General features: G+C 50.1%; 2 protein-coding genes across 2 annotated transcripts in view; one reads left to right on the top strand and one right to left on the bottom strand.

Moving 5' to 3' along the window:
* The window catches only part of LOC135811798 (1-phosphatidylinositol 4,5-bisphosphate phosphodiesterase delta-4-like), a 31,376-nt gene extending 23,407 nt beyond the window's left edge, over positions 1-7,969 (top strand). Inside the window, exons 17-19 of the mRNA XM_065325043.1 lie at positions 3,682-3,828; positions 4,320-4,482; positions 5,974-7,969. Coding sequence (XP_065181115.1) covers positions 3,682-3,828; positions 4,320-4,429 — 257 coding nt within the window. The 3' untranslated portion in view covers positions 4,430-4,482; positions 5,974-7,969. The remainder of the gene's footprint in view (positions 1-3,681; positions 3,829-4,319; positions 4,483-5,973) is intronic.
* A 793-nt stretch (positions 7,970-8,762) lies between these two features.
* LOC135811794 (microtubule-associated protein futsch-like) lies at positions 8,763-15,289 on the bottom strand. Its single transcript, XM_065325038.1, has one exon. It carries the CDS (start codon positions 15,117-15,119, stop codon positions 8,847-8,849), a length of 6,273 nt encoding a protein of 2,090 aa, XP_065181110.1. The 5' UTR covers positions 15,120-15,289; the 3' UTR covers positions 8,763-8,846.
* Between the last annotated feature and the right edge of the window lie 2,474 nt (positions 15,290-17,763).

Raw genomic sequence — 17,763 nt, 5'->3', positions numbered from 1 at the left:
AGCCTGGTACTACAGTAAAACCTGTAACTGAAGACCACCGTGACTAGCGACCAGCCTGGTACTACAGTAAAACCTGTACTAAAGACCACCGTGACTAGCGACCAGCCTGGTTCTACAGTAAAACCTGTAACTAAAGACCACCGTGACTAGCGACCAGCCTGGTACTACAGTAAAACCTGTAACTAAAGACCACCGTGACTAGCGACCAGCCTGGTACTACAGTAAAACCTGTAACTAAAGACCACCGTGACTAGCGACCAGCCTGGTACTACAGTAAAACCTGTAACTAAAGACCACCGTGACTAGCGACCAGCCTGGTACTACAGACCACTTCGCCAGGCACGGACGGTCTCACCTTCATATAATTATGGGTGTGCGGTGCAAACCTCTAGGGCTGTGTTTACATGAGAAATTTCAACCCGGGTCGAGTTCAGTCGGGGTTGAAAGTCTGTATGATAGACAAAAGAGGTGAGCGTCTACATGAAGACAGTTGACCTGGGTCAAATACTGATATGCCGCCAAAAGTCCACTTCTAGAATCCTGTATAGTCACGTGAATCCGTTCGCGCGAAATTTGCATGTGCAGTGCTGTTCAAACCTGGCGCGAGATACGCACAGAAGTACGTTTGTACGATTTTCTTGACCCGGGTTGATTCCCTTGGGGGGAGGGTTGAAATCAACCCGGGGCGAAATTTCAACCCGGGTCAAGCGCAATGCGTCATGTAAACGCGCCATTCACTTTGTGCACAAGGCGGGTTGAAATCTGACCCGGGTCGAACTCAACCCGGGTTGAAACGCCTCATGTAAACACAGCCTTACTAAAGACCACCTGCCACTAAAGACCACCTGCCACTATAGTCAGTTTCAAAAAGATTAGCAATCCTGGCGATCGCCCGGGGAGTTTGCCGTCTTACCGTATGACGGCTCGAACGCTGCCTGGAAAAACTCACTGTGAACTCGAAGAAATATTCCGCGCGAAAGCATGAAAAATGGCAACTCACTGACGTCGGTACTCGTACATGACTTTGTGTTCGTCTGGTTTACAACAAACGAGTTCTTCCTCGTATCGATAATGGAGTCAGAGAGGACATGTCGAAACTTCAAAGTGTGGTAAATTTTGACGAGCGGGATGCGTCCGTTTTGTGACCAAATAGATTCTTTGAGCTGCCGCGGATGCAATTATTTACTCTCACGATGTGACGAAAACGGCATCGACACAGACTCATTCCCAAGGCCTTGAAGTGGCAAAGCTATCTGTGTGACTTCGACGACATTTTGAGAAAAGCAGACGCCTGTGAAAGCTGATAGAAGACGGCGTTGACTCCTAAATTCAAATAAATTGGCGATCTTCAAATACTAAAATAATTCTCAAACAGAAATCGATCGATCGATGTGCCGGTGTATTCAACAACACGTAGCTACAGCGCAATGACTTCCCAGTTCCGTGTTCACTCACACGGTTTCAGTGTTGTGTGTGTTCACAACTTCACATGGCGTGAGCCAGTCAAGTGTCAGTCAGTTCGGCAGGAAACGCGAGCTCCAACAACAAGTCGTTTGGCGCAGCCACCTTCTTTGTCTTGTACCAGCGTGATCACCAAAACAATGAAAAAATGAAGAAAAAAATGTTTGACTTGAAGATTTGTTGGGATTTGAACTCACAACTTCATGGTCAGCAGACAGCATTCATAACCACAAGGCCAAAAAGGAAGGGATAAATCGTGGGTTTTGATAACAAATCGATACTGGCTTCCAGGGCAAATTATAAACCATGGGAAAAGGCCAGAAACCTGGCCGAAATACTAACTCCTTGATGGTTGGTCCAATTGTTCCGAAACCTTCACAGAACAATTTGCCGTGTCCTAACAAGCCGTTTTATGTACTTTGTTGTCCAAATTTCCCTTATCTTCATACTTTTTAAGACCCAAACTTGATTGCTAATCTTTTTGAAACAGACTGTAAAGACCACCTGCCACTAAAAACCACCTGCCACTAAAGACCGCTTTTTCTGGCCCCAAGGGGTGGTCGTTAGCTACAGGTTTTACTGTATTATTTGGAGAGCTGGAATGCAAAACCCGGCAAATCCATTTCATCACTTTCCGGAGGATGGCCAAACAAGTATTCATTTTACGTACTGTGTGTGTCTAAATCCGTATTTGGGTTCCAGTGTTGAAATGCTTCTAGTGAGATTTTGAATGTGAAATTTCGGCTCGTGGTGCCCGGAGACCATTTTGATTGCACTGAGCTGAGAATTTAATTTTCTCGAATTTGGCGCTTTATGGTGAAAAAAGGAGGACGAAATGTTACGAGTTATGACTAACTGTCCACCAACGTAACCAGATCTTTAATATACAGTCAGGACATTTTGTTCTCCTTTTTTTCACCATAATTTAATTGGCTCACCATCCGAGTTAAACATGGCGCTTTATAGTAGGATTTGCAGCTCCGCTCTGTACTTGTACAGGAGTGTGCGCATACAGGGATGTGTAGTTGCATGTACGGGGCAAAGTGGCAGACGGGCGGACACAGCAGACTATTTTTTGGCTGGCCAGCAGCCTCTGGCATACGTGGCTGACCAGCAGCCTCTGGCGTACGTGGCTGACCAGCATCAGACGACATACTGAAGTCTACAGACTTTCGGCACGTTTGAATTTCGGCCTTCCAGGGCTAAAACGCATTCCGGCCAAATAAAAAGTTCAGCCTGTACTGCTGCTGCCTATATACTACTAGTATACTGTCACATTGAACCTTGCAAAACCAAATTTCGGCCGCAACCAATTTTAGGCAAAAATGTCAACCGCCGAAAATATCCGAAAATAAGTACCGTAATGTCGCGTGTTAAAGCCGGGCTTATTCCTGTAGTAGCCGATGTCAGGGCTAGGCTTCTATTCACATCAGGCTTCTATTCAAACCAGGTATTTCTATGTGTGTCAACACTAAAACCAGGCTTATGTGCCGACAGTGAATCTTGAAAATCAGGTTTCTATTCAAAACAGGCTTCTATATGAGATAGGCTTTAATACAAGACACTACGGTATGCGCCGAATATTTGTTGACTGATACCCGTATTTTACTAGTTATAATAAGCCTACCCGTCGAACCCGTTGGATTTTTTAAATATTTTTTTAAAAAGCCTACCCCAGTTATAGGTCGACCCATATCCGGAGGTCTTAATTCTGTTTTCTTTTTTCACCCACCGAAGCACTGCTGACCACTCCCTGCTACTAACACATCAACAAATCACATAACCACTTCTCACTGGAGGGGGCAATGGGTGGGGGTTGGGGGTTGAAACGTCCAAATCCTGACATTTTCGGTATATTCTTGAAAGGGATGGTAGAAATAATAATGATGAAGAAAGGAAAAGGACAAAATGTTATGAGTTATGACAAACTGTCCACCAACGTAACCAACATGTTGTCCTTTTCCTTTCTTCATCATAATTATATGCATGGCTCACCATCCGAGTTCAACTTAGAAATAATAAGATTATTCATAATACTTGAAGTAAGATTATTCCGAAGGCTTTTCTGCTTTGGTTGTATGTCAAAAGAGGAGTCGAAAACTGACCGCATAAGGGCCATGCCTGCATCATTTGGTTTGTCAATGGAATGTGTGTGTGCGTGCATGCGTGTGTGCGTGCGTGTGTGTATATATTTTGTCCGTTGCTTGTTTGTATGTGCAGCCATCAATCCGGTTTGGTGCGAGACCCTGGATTTCACGGTCAGGTTCCCTGATGTCTGTATCTTTGAGTTCAAGGTGTATGACAAAGACACGGTCGGAAAGGACTTCCTTGGCCAGTACTTCATCCACTTCCGCTGTATCAAGGATGGTAAGTAGGGATGCCACTATCTATGTGTGTGTGTGTGTGTGCATGCGTGCGTGCGTGCATGCGTGCGTGTGTGTGTGTGTGTGCGTGTGTGTGTGTGTGTGCTTGTGTGTGTGTGTACGTGTGTGTGTGTACGTGTGTACATAAGTGTGTGTGTGTACGTGTACACATGTGTTTAGATTGGTGTTGTTATGTGGCATGTATGCGCATAAGGCTATACATCAATCATTGGCTTGTGTATCTCGTACATTTAGAGCAAGATCCTGAAGAATGTCAAAATACGTAATACTGAGCATTACTCTGCCTTACACTACCTTTGCGTGGCTAACAGTAACAAACATTTGTTCACCTGACAGGTCGGTCTTCTATGCTTTGCGTGGCTAAATCCGTGTCTGTGTCTCTCTCTCTCTCTCTCTCTCTCTCTCTCTCTCTCTCACACACACACACACACTCTCTCTCTCTCTCTCTCACTCTCATTCACTCCCTTCCTTCAGGCTATCACCTAGTATCGCTGGAAGACCGATCGCGCACACCGGTCAAGGATGCACGGCTATTTCTTCACGTGGAGATAACCGAGAAAGAAGCAGACAAGAAGTCTCGATGATGCACCGGAACGCGGTGGAGTCCCACCGGCATAACACACATGCAACAACATAGGTAAGTCTTCAGAGAACTGCTAGCTTGGCTTCACGTCCCCATACAGTACTGAGATGAGGAACGATGTGCTGAAGAACTTACAGGTTAGGATTCCATCAAGCACATGGTTTCACAGGGTTTCACATGGTTTCACAGGGTTTCACATGGTTTCGCAGGGTTTCACATGGTTTCGCAGGGTTTCACATGGTTTCACAGGGTTTCGCGTGATTTCACAGGGTGTCACAGGGTCGGTGCGCGAGTGCCCCACAACACGTCACACTCATACCGTGATCATCCAGACCCCGAAGTCCCGGGTACTGAGGTCTACCAGACAGGCACCCTTTGGCCCAGTTTCAGTCGAAAATATTACTACTCTGTGTCACATTTTGTGGAAATAGTGACGTCACGTCACAAGCCATATTTACGGTCTTTCCCCATCAACATGTGTGTGATCCGGAGTTACGGACATTTCAAAGTCACGGGCAGTGCCCGGTCCTGGACTGCCCGGATAAACGAGGTATGAGTGTAATTGTTGATATCACCTCCACCACTACACTGTACTCTCAGCCGACTAGACCCTCCTGCACACAACCATCACCACTGCGAGGACACTTCCGTTGACGATATTGATAGCTTGTATTCCTTCAGACAGCTGTTTCGCTAATACATAGCTCATCAGAGAAGTTAGATGTTGAAAGTAATTGACATGAGAAATAAGATCGACCCTGGCTACGACTCTGAAGAGGGCGAGAAGTTCTCTGGCACCCTGCAGCAGCACTGTACTGCGACCGGTCGACCTTGCATGCAGCCTTGTGCATGTGTTGCGTGTTCCCTCCATCCGTTCAAGATTTTGGACTGCATTGACGGGAAATCCCTTTAACTTGTGCCTTCCTAAAAAAATAAAAAGTAAATTATCGTATCCGTTCCCGAAGGGAACTCACGACGGCCGCTAACACCCGATAAACCCTAGCGGCAGATGCAGCGCCTAACGGTGGGGGTGAGTGGGCAAGTCTCACAACCACTGGCACAAGTGCCGAAAACGACCCCATTAGCTGCATCCATGTACCCCTTGTGCCTGGCCACAAGTTCCCAGTTGACTGTGGGTAGCAGCACGGCTGGAAAAACCGCTCCCAGGCAGGACTTGAACCAGGTACCTCTCGTATCTCAATCATGGTCTTTGACCAACCCACTATGCCTGCCTGTTTGACCAACCCACTATGCCTGCTGTGCCTTCCTAAATAGATGGAAAATCCTGGCAAGTTGTTACATCTCATTCAGGCGTCAAGTAAACCGTTTCAAGCAAAGAAGAGAATTGTATTCTGTATCTTTCCATCTAATTAATAAAAAGGATTTCTAGCAGTAACCGGCCTTGGCCCCAATACCAGTCAATTGTTTTCTTCATGCTTTGCTTTTTTTTTCACCTTCTTTGCGTCTGTGCGCGTGTGTGTGTGTGTGTGTGTGTGTGTGTGTGTGTGTGTGTGTGTGTGTGTGTGTGCATGCATGTGTTTGCAGAATTCACTCATTGTCATTCAAAGCTGCCATGCAGCGGCACCCCGTCATACAACTGAAAACTATTCCGGCATGCTAGTAAGAGTTTTAAACAACATCCGTGGGAAGAATTTAGGTGCGGCAGGGCACGCACAGAATTTCAGCCTTCTGCATTTTAGGCAAGAATACTTGTACGCACATGCATTCCCGCACTCATCCGTCGTTAAGAATTTCATCATTGTTTGTCTCATATCGCCATGGCATACATCATTAGTTTGGAAAAATTCCATGTGTCTAGTGGAACATAGTGCAAGATTATCAGCAGGTACCAGCAGCTCAGGCGTGATATTGTAATTTTAATATTTTTGCTTCTTTGATGTGTATTGCAATGATATTACTTTAGAGTGCTTGTATTGCTAGCGGCGAGCAATGTTATATAAAGTACTGGATTAACATTTTGGTGCATTTCCGCCCTTTTACATGCATTCCCTTTTTCTCTTCATTTTTTTGCTGCCAGTTCTATCTAGCTTTATTCTCAGTCCTCAGTGGCATTCCTAAACGGCCGTGGCCCTTTGCATTGCTGGCGCGATGCAGCTCAAGGCGTTTGAACGGCTGCGTCACCATCTCTCTCTCTTTCTCTCTCTCTCTCTCTCTCTCTCTCTCTCTCTCTCTCTCACACACACACACACACACACACACACACACACACACACACACACACACACACACACACACACACACACACACACACACACACACCAATAGTCCCATTTCAGAGCAGATGAAATCATGGGTGTGAGTAATTCAGTTACATTTTAGCCTACACAATGCATTTACTTCCTCCTTTTTTAAATTCCTTTTTACTTTAGCCCCGTAAACTACCATCTTTTTTTTTAAACCCTCTCCACTAGACTCCTAGCGTCACTATGGTAACCGGGAGTAGTAAAATGGCTACTAGCTGATGCTAACTAATTTCAACTTCTTATAGCTTTCCACAGCCCTACCTATACCTGGGTCCGTTTGTTATTTTAGCGGCAGTTTTCTTACTCAGTAGTTTAGGTACAATGTATTCTTACTAGCAGGGAGTCGTAAAATACCGGTATTTTCCGACTCCCTGCTTCCTATCAACAATGCTTGTGCTAGTAGTATTGTTTTTGACATTCTCTAGTCTAGACCACAGTACGTTTTATAGTCCATAACCCTTCCGGACTGCTGTAGCAATGGTGATGACACTGTCATGTTCTCTACCAGATCCGTCCCTGGTTGAAGTGTGTGTGCGTTGCGTGCATGTGTGTGTGCGTTGCGTGCATGTGTGTGTGTGTGTGTGTGTGTGTGTGTGTGTGTGTGTGTGTGTGTGTGTGTGTGTGTGCATGTGCATCTGTGGTTGTGACACACTGCTGGGATCGGTTGGCAGAGCATTGTTGAGTACACGATGGTTCGTAGCACAGAAAACCCTACATCATCATCAAAGCCAGTGGTCTCTTTGCTGCAATTCAATAATACCAATCATGGCCATGCTTCACCAACAAGAAGGCCAAGGCACTAAGCTTTCTCACCTGTCGTGGGCATGGACATCCGGTCGGAGTTCAAGCGCCCCAGGGCGCTGGGCCATGCAGCCGTGAGTGCGCATACGATCAAGACATGCACTGCAGGCAACGTTCAGTACGCACTGAGGGTGCCGGCCTCCCAAGTCATTCAAGCGCATTTCCATGCCCACAGCAGTATAACAAAGTTACCGTAGCAACATGGATCTATGAGTAACACAACCAGGACTATAGACAAATCCAGACAGTTCACAGTGAGAGCAAGACGCTGCACACACATGGTGCCAGCACAACGAAGCTAAAATAATTTAAAATCAAGTGTCTAAAATACAAAAGGCACTTTCTACAATGTGCAGGATCTAGCAGTAGTAGAATAACATCTTCCGAATATGTCACATGGCACAGACACCAATTTTGGCCAGCACAGTGCTAGGGGTAAAATGTAGTGGCTGAAGTTGAATAATAGAAGTGTAAAATAGCTTGCCCTATGCTTGTCTGAGTGTAATAGGAAACGGTGGCTCTGTGCAAAACAAACAAATATACAAACAAACTACAACGACGACGACCACCACCACCTCAACAACCACAACAAGCACGACAACAACGACAACAACAACAATAACAACAACAACAACGACAACGACAACAGAAAAGTAGACTCATAAATAGACACGAGGAGTGAGAGGAGAAACATAGCAGTTAGATATGACAAGGACCGGGCTTGAATTGACGCAGTACTCCAGCAGTCATGTGAGCAATAGTCATGTGAGCAGTAGTCATGTGAGCAGTAGTCATGTGAGCAGTAGTCATGTGAGCAGTAGTCATGTGAGCAGTAGGCATGTGAGCAGTAGGCATGTGAGCAGTAGTCATGTGAGCTGAAGTAGCAAGGGCAGTATACGAGACCCAAACTAACAAACACCCGGTGATAACATTGGAACAAGGCTCCGTGCTCAGACTGAAAGAGAGAGAGAGAGAGAGAGAGAGAGAGAGAGAGAGAGAGAGAGAGAGAGAGAGAGAGAGAGAGAGAGAGAGAGAGAGAGAGAGGGGGGAGAGGAGAGAGGAGAGAGAGAGAGAGAGGAGAGAGAGAGAGAGAGAGGAGAGAGAGAGAGAGAGGAGAGAGAGAGAGAGAGGAGAGAGAGAGAGAGAGAGAGAGAGAGAGAGAGAGAGAGAGAGAGAGAGAGAGAGAGAGAGAGAGAGAGAGAGAGAGAGAGAGAGAGAGAGAGAGAGAGAGAGAGAGAGAGAGAGAGAGAGAGAGAGAGAGAGAGAGAGAGAGAGAGAGATGACACTGACGTAAGCTCGACCAAGCGCCCAGGGTTTGGGCTACCTGGAAAGCACATAAAATTTGCACTGCAATCAGTGTTTCAGCGCTAGATGAGCGGCAGCATCTAATATTGCTTCAAGGCGTGCTAGCATCAAAAAGCCATGAGACTGACCATAACACCTGCCCCCCACCATGACCCGTACAGTGCACTTTTCTCCTGGGCTAGTTTCACTGGGGTCGACCTCCACGCACGGAGTCGTGTTGGTCTCACGCAGCAGCAGCTCCGCAAACTCACTGTCCAGGCATTCCAATTGGAGCGAGTCTGCCAGGAGCCCGGTTAAGCCGCCCACGAACCGCTTCTGTTGCAGTGCTACCGCCAGGTTTGGCGACTGGTAAAAGAGCAGTATCCGGGCCTGGTCCAGCTGCTCGTCGGTCAGGGCTACAGGGGCGACGGGGCCAGGGCCCCGTTTACCAGTTGGAGCCTGGACTGGCTTTGTGTTCTCACATTCCGCAGTTGGAATCCTGACTGCCCTGATGCTCCTTCCTTCTGCAATTGGAGGTAGGTCGAGCGGCATTTGATTACTAGCCTCGCGTGGTAAAGGCAATGGTTCGCTCTGCCTGAGACCCAGTGACGACGTATCCTGAGTAGCTGGCACAGATGTCAGCACTGCAGGAGTTTGCCACTTGCTGGAACAGTGGCTGCTGGCTGCAAACTGACCTGCTTGCCGATGGCCCCCCGATGAATTCACGTGGAGCGGCGGTGGCGGCGCCGTATGTCCACCGTCTGGTCTTGCTGCTGTTGCTGCTGCGTATGGCGGCGTGTCCAGCAACGGTACACTTGGCTGCTTGCCTAGCCCCGGGGGAGGCCGAGTGCCCAGCCCCGGTGGAGGGGGGTGCTTGCCCAGTCCCGGGGAAGGCTGCTTGCCCAACCCCGGCGAAAGCGTTGTGCCCCGCCCTTTTGGAGGGGGCTGGCCCAACCCCGGAGAAGGCTGCGTGCCCAGCAGCGGCGGTGGCTGCTTGCCGAGCACATGCGGGGGCCGCGGGTGTGCCTTGGTGTGGTCGAGAGCACCGCGGCCACGTGATGCAACGCCGTGCTCCTCTGAGGAATGCTTTAAGTTCTGCAAGACACCCAGTGGAGAGGCAGATGGGTAATGCTGCCGTTGCTGCTTCTGCTGCTGTGCTGACAATCCCGCTGCTGTGGTTTGTTGCTGCCAATGCACTGTCGATGCAGCTGCTGTGGCTTGCGGCTGATCCACTGACGATTCCCCTGCGGTGGCTTGCGCCTGATGCACTGGCGAATCCGTTGCAGTAGCTTGCGGCTGATCCACTGGTGATTCTGCTGCTGTGGCTTGCGTCTGATACACTGACGATGCCGCTGCAGTGGCTTGCGGCTGATCCACTGATGTTTCCGTTGCAGTAGCTTGCGGCTGATCCACTGGTGATTCCGCTGCTGTGGGTTGCGGCTGATGCACTGACGATTGCGCTGTAGTGGCTTGCGCCTCATACACTGACGATTCCACTGGAGTGGCTTGCGGCTGATCTACTGACGATTCCCCTGGAGTGGCTTTCAGCTGATCCACTGACGATTCCCCTGCAGTGGCTTGTGCCTGATCCACTGGTGATTCCGCTGGAGTGACTTGCGACTGATCCACTGGTGATTTCCCTGCAGTGGCTTGCGGCTGATCCACTGACGATTTCCCTGCAGTGGCTTGCGGCTGATCCACTGGTGATTCCGCAGCAGTAGCTTGCGCCTGATCCACTGGTAATTCCGCTGCAGTAGCTTGCGCCTGATCCACTGGTGATTCCGCTGCAGTAGCTTGTGCCTGATCCACTGATAATTCCGCTGCAGTACCTTGCGGCTGATCCACTGACGATTCCCCTGCAGTGGCTTGTAGCTGATCCACTGGTGATTCTCCTGCAGTAGCTTGCGGCTGATCCACTGGCGATTCCGCTGCAGTAGCTTGCGCCTGATCCACTGGTGATTCCGCTGCAGTAGCTTGCACCTGATCCACTGGTGATTCCGCTGCAGTACCTTGTGCCTGATCCACTGGTGATTCCGCTGCAGTACCTTGTGGCTGATCCACTGGTGATTCTGCTGCAGTAGCTTGCGCCTGATCCACTGGTGATTCCACTGCAGTAGCTTGCGCCTGATCCACTGGTGATTCCGCTGCAGTACCTTGCGCCTGATCCACTGACGATTCCCCTGCAGTGGCTTGTGGCTGATCCACTGGTGATTCTGCTGCAGTAGCTTGCGCCTGATCCACTGAAAATTCCGTTGCAGTGGCTTGCGGCTGATCCACGGGTGATTCAGCTGCAGTAGCTTGCGGCTGATCCACTGACAATTCTGCTGCAGTGGCTTGCGGCTGATGCACTGACGATTCCGCTGCAGTGGCTTGCAGCTGATCCACTGGCGATTCCCCTGCAGTGGCTTGTGGCGGATCCACTGGTGATTCCGTTGCAGTAGCTTGTAGCTGATTCTCTGGTGATTCCGTAGCAGTGGCTTGCGGCTGATGCACTGACGATTCCGCTGGAGTGGCTTGCGGCTGATCCACTGGCGATTCCGCTGGAGTGGCTTGCGGCTGCTCCACTGGTAATTCCCCTGCAGTGGCTTGCGGCTGATACACTGGTGATTCTGCTGCAATGGCTTGCGGCTGATCCACTGACGATTCCCCTGGAGTGGCTTTCAGCTGATCCACTGACGATTCCCCTGCAGTGGCTTGTGGCTGATCCACTGGTGATTCCGCTGCAGTGGCTTGCGGCTGATCCACTGACGATTTCCCTGCAGTGGCTTGTGGCTGATCCACTGGTGATTCCGCTCCAGTAGCTTGCGCCTGATTCACTGGTGATTCCGCTGCCGTAGCTTGCGCCTGATCCACTGGTGATTCCACTGCAGCAGCTTGCGCCTGATCCACTGGTGATTCCGCTGCAGTACCTTGCGCCTGATCCACTGACGATTCCCCTGCAGTGGCCTGTGGCTGATCCACTGGTGATTCTGCTGCAGTAGCTTGCGCCTGATCCACTGGTGATTCCACTGCAGTAGCTTGCGCCTGATCCACTGGTGATTCCGCTGCAGTACCTTGCGCCTGATCCACTGACGATTCCCCTGCAGTGGCTTGTGGCTGATCCACTGGTGATTCTGCTGCAGTAGCTTGCGGCTGATCCACTGGCGATTCTGCTGCAGTAGCTTGCGGCTGATCCACTGGCGATTCTGCTGCAGTAGCTTGCGCCTGATCCACTGGTGATTCGGCTAAAGTAGCTTGCAGCTGATCCACTGGTGATTCCGCTGCAGTAGCTTGCGGCTGATCCACTGGTGATTCCACTGCAGTAGCTAGCGCCTGATCCACTGGTGATTCCGCTGCAGTAGCTTGCGCCTGATCCACTGGTGATTCCGCTGCAGTAGCTTGCGCCTGATCCACTGGTGATTGCGCTGCAGTAGCTTGCACCTGATCCACTGATGATTCCCCTGCAGTACCTTGCGGCTGATCCACTGACAATTCCGTTGCAGTGGCTTGCGGCTGATCCATGGCTGATTCCGCTGCAGTAGCTTGCGGCTGATCCATTGACAATTCCGCTGCAGTGGCTTGCGGCTGATGCACTGACGATTCCACTGCAGTGGCCTGCGGCTGATCCACTGGTGATTCGGCTGCAGTGGCGTTTGGCTGATGCACTGACGATTCCGCTGCAGTGGCTTGCGGCTGATCCACTGGCGATTCCCCTGCAGTGGCTTGCGGCTGATCCACTGGTGCTTCCGCTGCAGTGGCTTGCGGCTGATCCACTGACGATTCCGCTGCAGTGGCTTGCGGCTGATCCACTGACGATTCCGCTGGAGCGGCTTGCGGCTGATCCACTGACGATTCCGCTGGAGCGGCTTTCCGCTGATCCACTGGCGATTCCGCTGGAGTGGCTTGCGGCTGATCCACTGACGATTCCACTGCAGAGGCTTGCGGCTGATCCACTGACGACTCCGACGATTCCACTGCAGCAGCTTGCGCCTGATCCACTGGTGATTCCGCTGCAGTACCTTGCGCCTGATCCACTGACGATTCCCCTGCAGTGGCTTGTGGCTGATCCACTGGTGATTCTGCTGCAGTAGCTTGCGCCTGATCCACTGGTGATTCCACTGCAGTAGCTTGCGCCTGATCCACTGGTGATTCTGCTGCAGTACCTTGCGCCTGATCCACTGACGATTCCCCTGCAGTGGCTTGTGGCTGATCCACTGGTGATTCTGCTGCAGTAGCTTGCGGCTGATCCACTGGCGATTCTGCTGCAGTAGCTTGCGGCTGATCCACTGGCGATTCTGCTGCAGTAGCTTGCGCCTGATCCACTGGTGATTCGGCTAAAGTAGCTTGCAGCTGATCCACTGGTGATTCCGCTGCAGTAGCTTGCGGCTGATCCACTGGTGATTCCACTGCAGTAGCTAGCGCCTGATCCACTGGTGATTCCGCTGCAGTAGCTTGCGCCTGATCCACTGGTGATTCCGCTGCAGTAGCTTGCGCCTGATCCACTGGTGATTGCGCTGCAGTAGCTTGCACCTGATCCACTGATGATTCCCCTGCAGTACCTTGCGGCTGATCCACTGACAATTCCGTTGCAGTGGCTTGCGGCTGATCCATGGCTGATTCCGCTGCAGTAGCTTGCGGCTGATCCATTGACAATTCCGCTGCAGTGGCTTGCGGCTGATGCACTGACGATTCCACTGCAGTGGCCTGCGGCTGATCCACTGGTGATTCGGCTGCAGTGGCGTTTGGCTGATGCACTGACGATTCCGCTGCAGTGGCTTGCGGCTGATCCACTGGCGATTCCCCTGCAGTGGCTTGCGGCTGATCCACTGGTGCTTCCGCTGCAGTGGCTTGCGGCTGATCCACTGACGATTCCGCTGCAGTGGCTTGCGGCTGATCCACTGACGATTCCGCTGGAGCGGCTTGCGGCTGATCCACTGACGATTCCGCTGGAGCGGCTTTCCGCTGATCCACTGGCGATTCCGCTGGAGTGGCTTGCGGCTGATCCACTGACGATTCCACTGCAGAGGCTTGCGGCTGATCCACTGACGACTCCGACGATTCCGCTGCAGTGGCTTGCGGCTGATCCACTGACGATTCCGCTGCAGTGGCTTGCGGCTGATCCACTGACGATATCGCTGGAGTGGCTTGCGGCTGATCCACTGGTGATTCCGCTGGAGTGGCTTGCGGCTGATCCACTGGTGATTCTGCTGCAGTGGCTTGTGGCTGATCCACTGATGATTCCCCTGCAGTGGCTCGTGGCTGATCCACTGGTGATTCTGCTGCAGTAGCTTGTGGCTGATGCACTGGTGATTCCATTGGAGTGGCTTGCAGCTGATCCACTGGTGATTCCACTGCAGTAGCTTGCAGCTGATCCACTGATGATTCAGCTGCAGTGGCTTGGGGCTGATGCATTGAGGATTCTGCTGCAGTGGCCTGCGGCTGATCCACTGGTGATTCTGCTGCAGTGGCGTGTGGCTGATGCACTGACGATTCCACTGCAGTGGCTTGTGGCTGCTGACAGGACGGGTACTGATGGTGGTCTATTGAACTGGTCACTCTGCTTTGAAGCTGACAGCTCCAGGACATGTCCTGTGGTGTGACATTGGCAGCACGGATATTATTACTGTTTGTATGATCGTCGTCATCACGCGTATCATCACCATTGTTGTTGTCATGTAACTCATCAGCCCCTGCTAGTTCTTCTTGCCATGCGGCAGCCATTTCATCGTCGCCCAATGGCGTTCCGCGAGACGCACCCGTTTCTGTCTCGTCGCGCTTGACACTCACTGCTGCTTGGCTGCAATGCGTGGGTACGGGTAGGTCTTGGGCGGGCTGTTCCTCAGTCTCATACTCGCCGTCACTATCCCGGTCACTAGTCATGCTGCTAGCGGCACTCACGAGCTTCTGTCGATATTTCTGTGCTAGCAGTACTTCAACTGTCGAGCCGCGTTCAATGACCTCGAACATGTCGGGCCGGGCCTTGAAGAACGCCTTGGATATTCGAATATCCCCCGCTGTGCTGTCGCTGACATGTTGTTGCAGACTCTTGCCGCAGAGGAGCGACCCTAACACCGACTTGAAGCCCTTGCGTCGCTGCAGTGTGGTCACACAGGCTTGCTCAAGAGAATTGAAGCTATTGTTCGTCTCCGGCAGGCTTAGGGACAAGATGCTGTCAGTGCCGGATGATATCGGCGAACACGAAAACAAGTGAGGGCGTCGGCGGAAGAAATCCTCGTCGAGTTTCGTGGTCACTTTGTTCGTGACTGCCAGCAACTCTGGGTCCTCGAGAAGTTGAGGTAATGGGACATTCTCGCCGCCAGCACGAAGAAGACCCGCTACGGCAACGGCGTCCAGGTTTGGCATTGTCGGATCAGGACAGGAGCATAGGCTATTGGCCCTGCCAAACACGCACCGAGCCGGAAGACAGGGAGCTACTGATACCGACTGTTGTTGCTACAGTGGATATACCGGTACTGATTCAAGTGATTTCGTCACCATCGGCGCTGCTTTCGGACATATTATAATATAATTATAGTGATTAGACGTGTGGCCCTCCTCAAGCAGGCAGTCGTATATAAACCGGTTTATACTGTACACGACTCCCTCTGCCCTCAAGCTGTGATACACGTGGGTGCATGTCAAGCCCACGCCACCAGCATAGCTTCCGCGCGCTGCATTCAAAGGTGTGTGCGCGTGTCACGTCAGGGCGACTCGGTCGGCCCGTCATCGTCCAGTTCACACTTACATGAGTTGGCGATGGTGGAGGGTCGGGCTTGGCACCGTTTCCTTGCCGTGATCTGTGGCAGCATCGCGCTCGTTTTATTTTTGGCTTTCGAATAATTATTAGAAAAGGACCAAGGAACTACTTGTACAAGACTTACGCTGTAATGTCCACTGACACCACCAGTTACTTGACAATCAGCTCATGCGATAATATCCCATGCGATAATATCGCACAAAACTGGTCGACCGACAGTAGAACTACTGTCGGTTCTACAACTACTTGAACTGGCTATCACTATCAGCTCTAACGTTAGCACATCTTGGGTGCGCACTCCAACAGCCTTCCAACTAACGTGTGTTACTTGAAAGGTTCTGAGTTATTATGAAACACAGGAGGGGAAGGTGAGCGCAACCAAGACAAGCACGAGCTGAAAGTCTCAGCTGTGGAGAAGCTAATTATTATTTGCTTGTCCTAGTTCTTGTCCATGTCATTGCACTGGTGGTTTCAGGATCAAAATCGCAGCACAGCCTGTTGCTGTTTCTGTTCAGCTGTGATAGTTCACAGTAAACTTTAGGCTCTGTTTTTCTTTGCCTTCATTGTTTTTTTGTTATGATGCTGGATAACGTAAAATGCATTGAAATTTGGACTTGGACAGATGATAGGTAGCCATTGGCGGACTATGCTCGGCCAATCGTCAAATTATGCTTTTGATTATGCCACAATTATGCCAACAAATATGCTGAATTATGCTGAATTATGCTCGGTTCCACTATGTATTCACGCTGTACATAGAGGAATGAGAAACCACGCATACACACACGGCCATGCCCTATTATTTTTGTCTAAACCGAAAGATTATGCCGACCTTACACGTTGGAATCCGTATATTATGCCGGAGCATAATAATTTGACGAAATCCCAAGATTATGCCAAATATTATGCCGGCATAAACCGCCAAGGGCTAATTATAGATGGTTTTTCTGGAGAAAAAAAGAAGCTTTCGCAAACTGAAAGGTCTCTAAGCACTGAGGCAGTAGTACAAACGGGGGGGGGGGGGGGCGCAGCTTCCCTGCTTCACCATTCAATTCGCCATCATATTATTAGGCAATGACCCCGTTTGACTTTGCGAAGTAAAAATAAAGAATACAATACAATTCCCCAGCCTTTGACAAATTGCCATGATTACATGTATGTACCCGCTACACAGCCAGCTGGGCTCGAGAGGTAGGCATTGGCGGATAATGCTCGAAAAGGTGGCAGATTCTAGGGCACCCTGTAAGAAGACCATAGGTCTGTGGGGACTGCCCTAGTAAAATATGAATAAATAATAATAATAATAATAATAATAAGATTCTGCTCGAAAAGCAGTCACCGATAGCCCTTTCCCAAAGGTGCTCGCCCTTTTTTCGCCCTTTTTGGCCCTTTTGGAAAAGCCCGTTTCTTTCGCCCCTTATTGCGTTTTTTGGTGAATATCGCCCCTTTTGACCTTTTTTTAGCTGAAAAAGTGCTAAAATCTGTTTGCTCATGCATGCGATCACAGTTTCCAAGTGCTCGATGGGCCTTGGCACGCCGCTTTTTTCTGGGGGGGGGCAACAAGTTGGTGAACCTTGTACCCGGTGTACACAATGCTGTAAAAAGTGGGTTTTTTTGAGTTTTACTTCCTGTTTTGCCTTTCGAAGAGTGCGTATTCATTTCTCAGCTTGGCCTTGGGTTCATATCTGAACATGTATCATGGGCCTTTCATGGCTATGCTTCACTGAAAAAAGAGCACTTTTTGCCTGTTTCCACTGAAAAAAGAGCACTTTTTCAGCATATTTTGAGGGACGCGAAAAGCACTAAGTGCGAATTAAAAGAGCACCTTTGGGAAAGGGCTAGTCACCGAAATTGGCAGAACCATACAAACCTTATGGCGGGCAGTTCTTCGAATTCTGCTCCATTTCTTTATCCACATACCAAACATGCATGACACTATTAGTATTACTTACCAGAAAAAGTACCGAATTCTGCCAATTTTTCTGCCGGCATTATCCGCAAAGGCCTACATGTAGCTCTCGAGGTTTTGTATAGTTACACTCTTGCCGTCTTGATCTTTGATCTTGGGGAGTCTTGCATATTCCTCTCATGGCGGGGGGTTAGTGACCTTGCTAATCTGGTCAATTCGGAATGTAAGAATGTAAGAAGAAGGTAGATTTTACATGATCTACATGTACCCAACTCGATTGGTGCATTGAACGAGATGATTGTATTCATAATTGCCCTCACTCGTCTTGTGTCTTGTGTCAG

The sequence above is a fragment of the Sycon ciliatum genome, chromosome 3 (genome assembly GCF_964019385.1).
Source record: "Sycon ciliatum chromosome 3, ocSycCili1.1, whole genome shotgun sequence".
NCBI classification, from domain to species: Eukaryota; Metazoa; Porifera; class Calcarea; order Leucosolenida; family Sycettidae; genus Sycon; species Sycon ciliatum.
The sequence above is the reverse complement of the archived record's forward strand: the minus strand, read 5'-3'. Positions and strand labels throughout refer to the sequence as shown.

Coding starts and splice junctions, on each gene's coding strand:
- LOC135811794 (XM_065325038.1), bottom strand. CDS start 15,119: ATGCCAAACCTGGACGCCGTTGCCGTAGCGGGTCTTCTTCGTGCTGGC.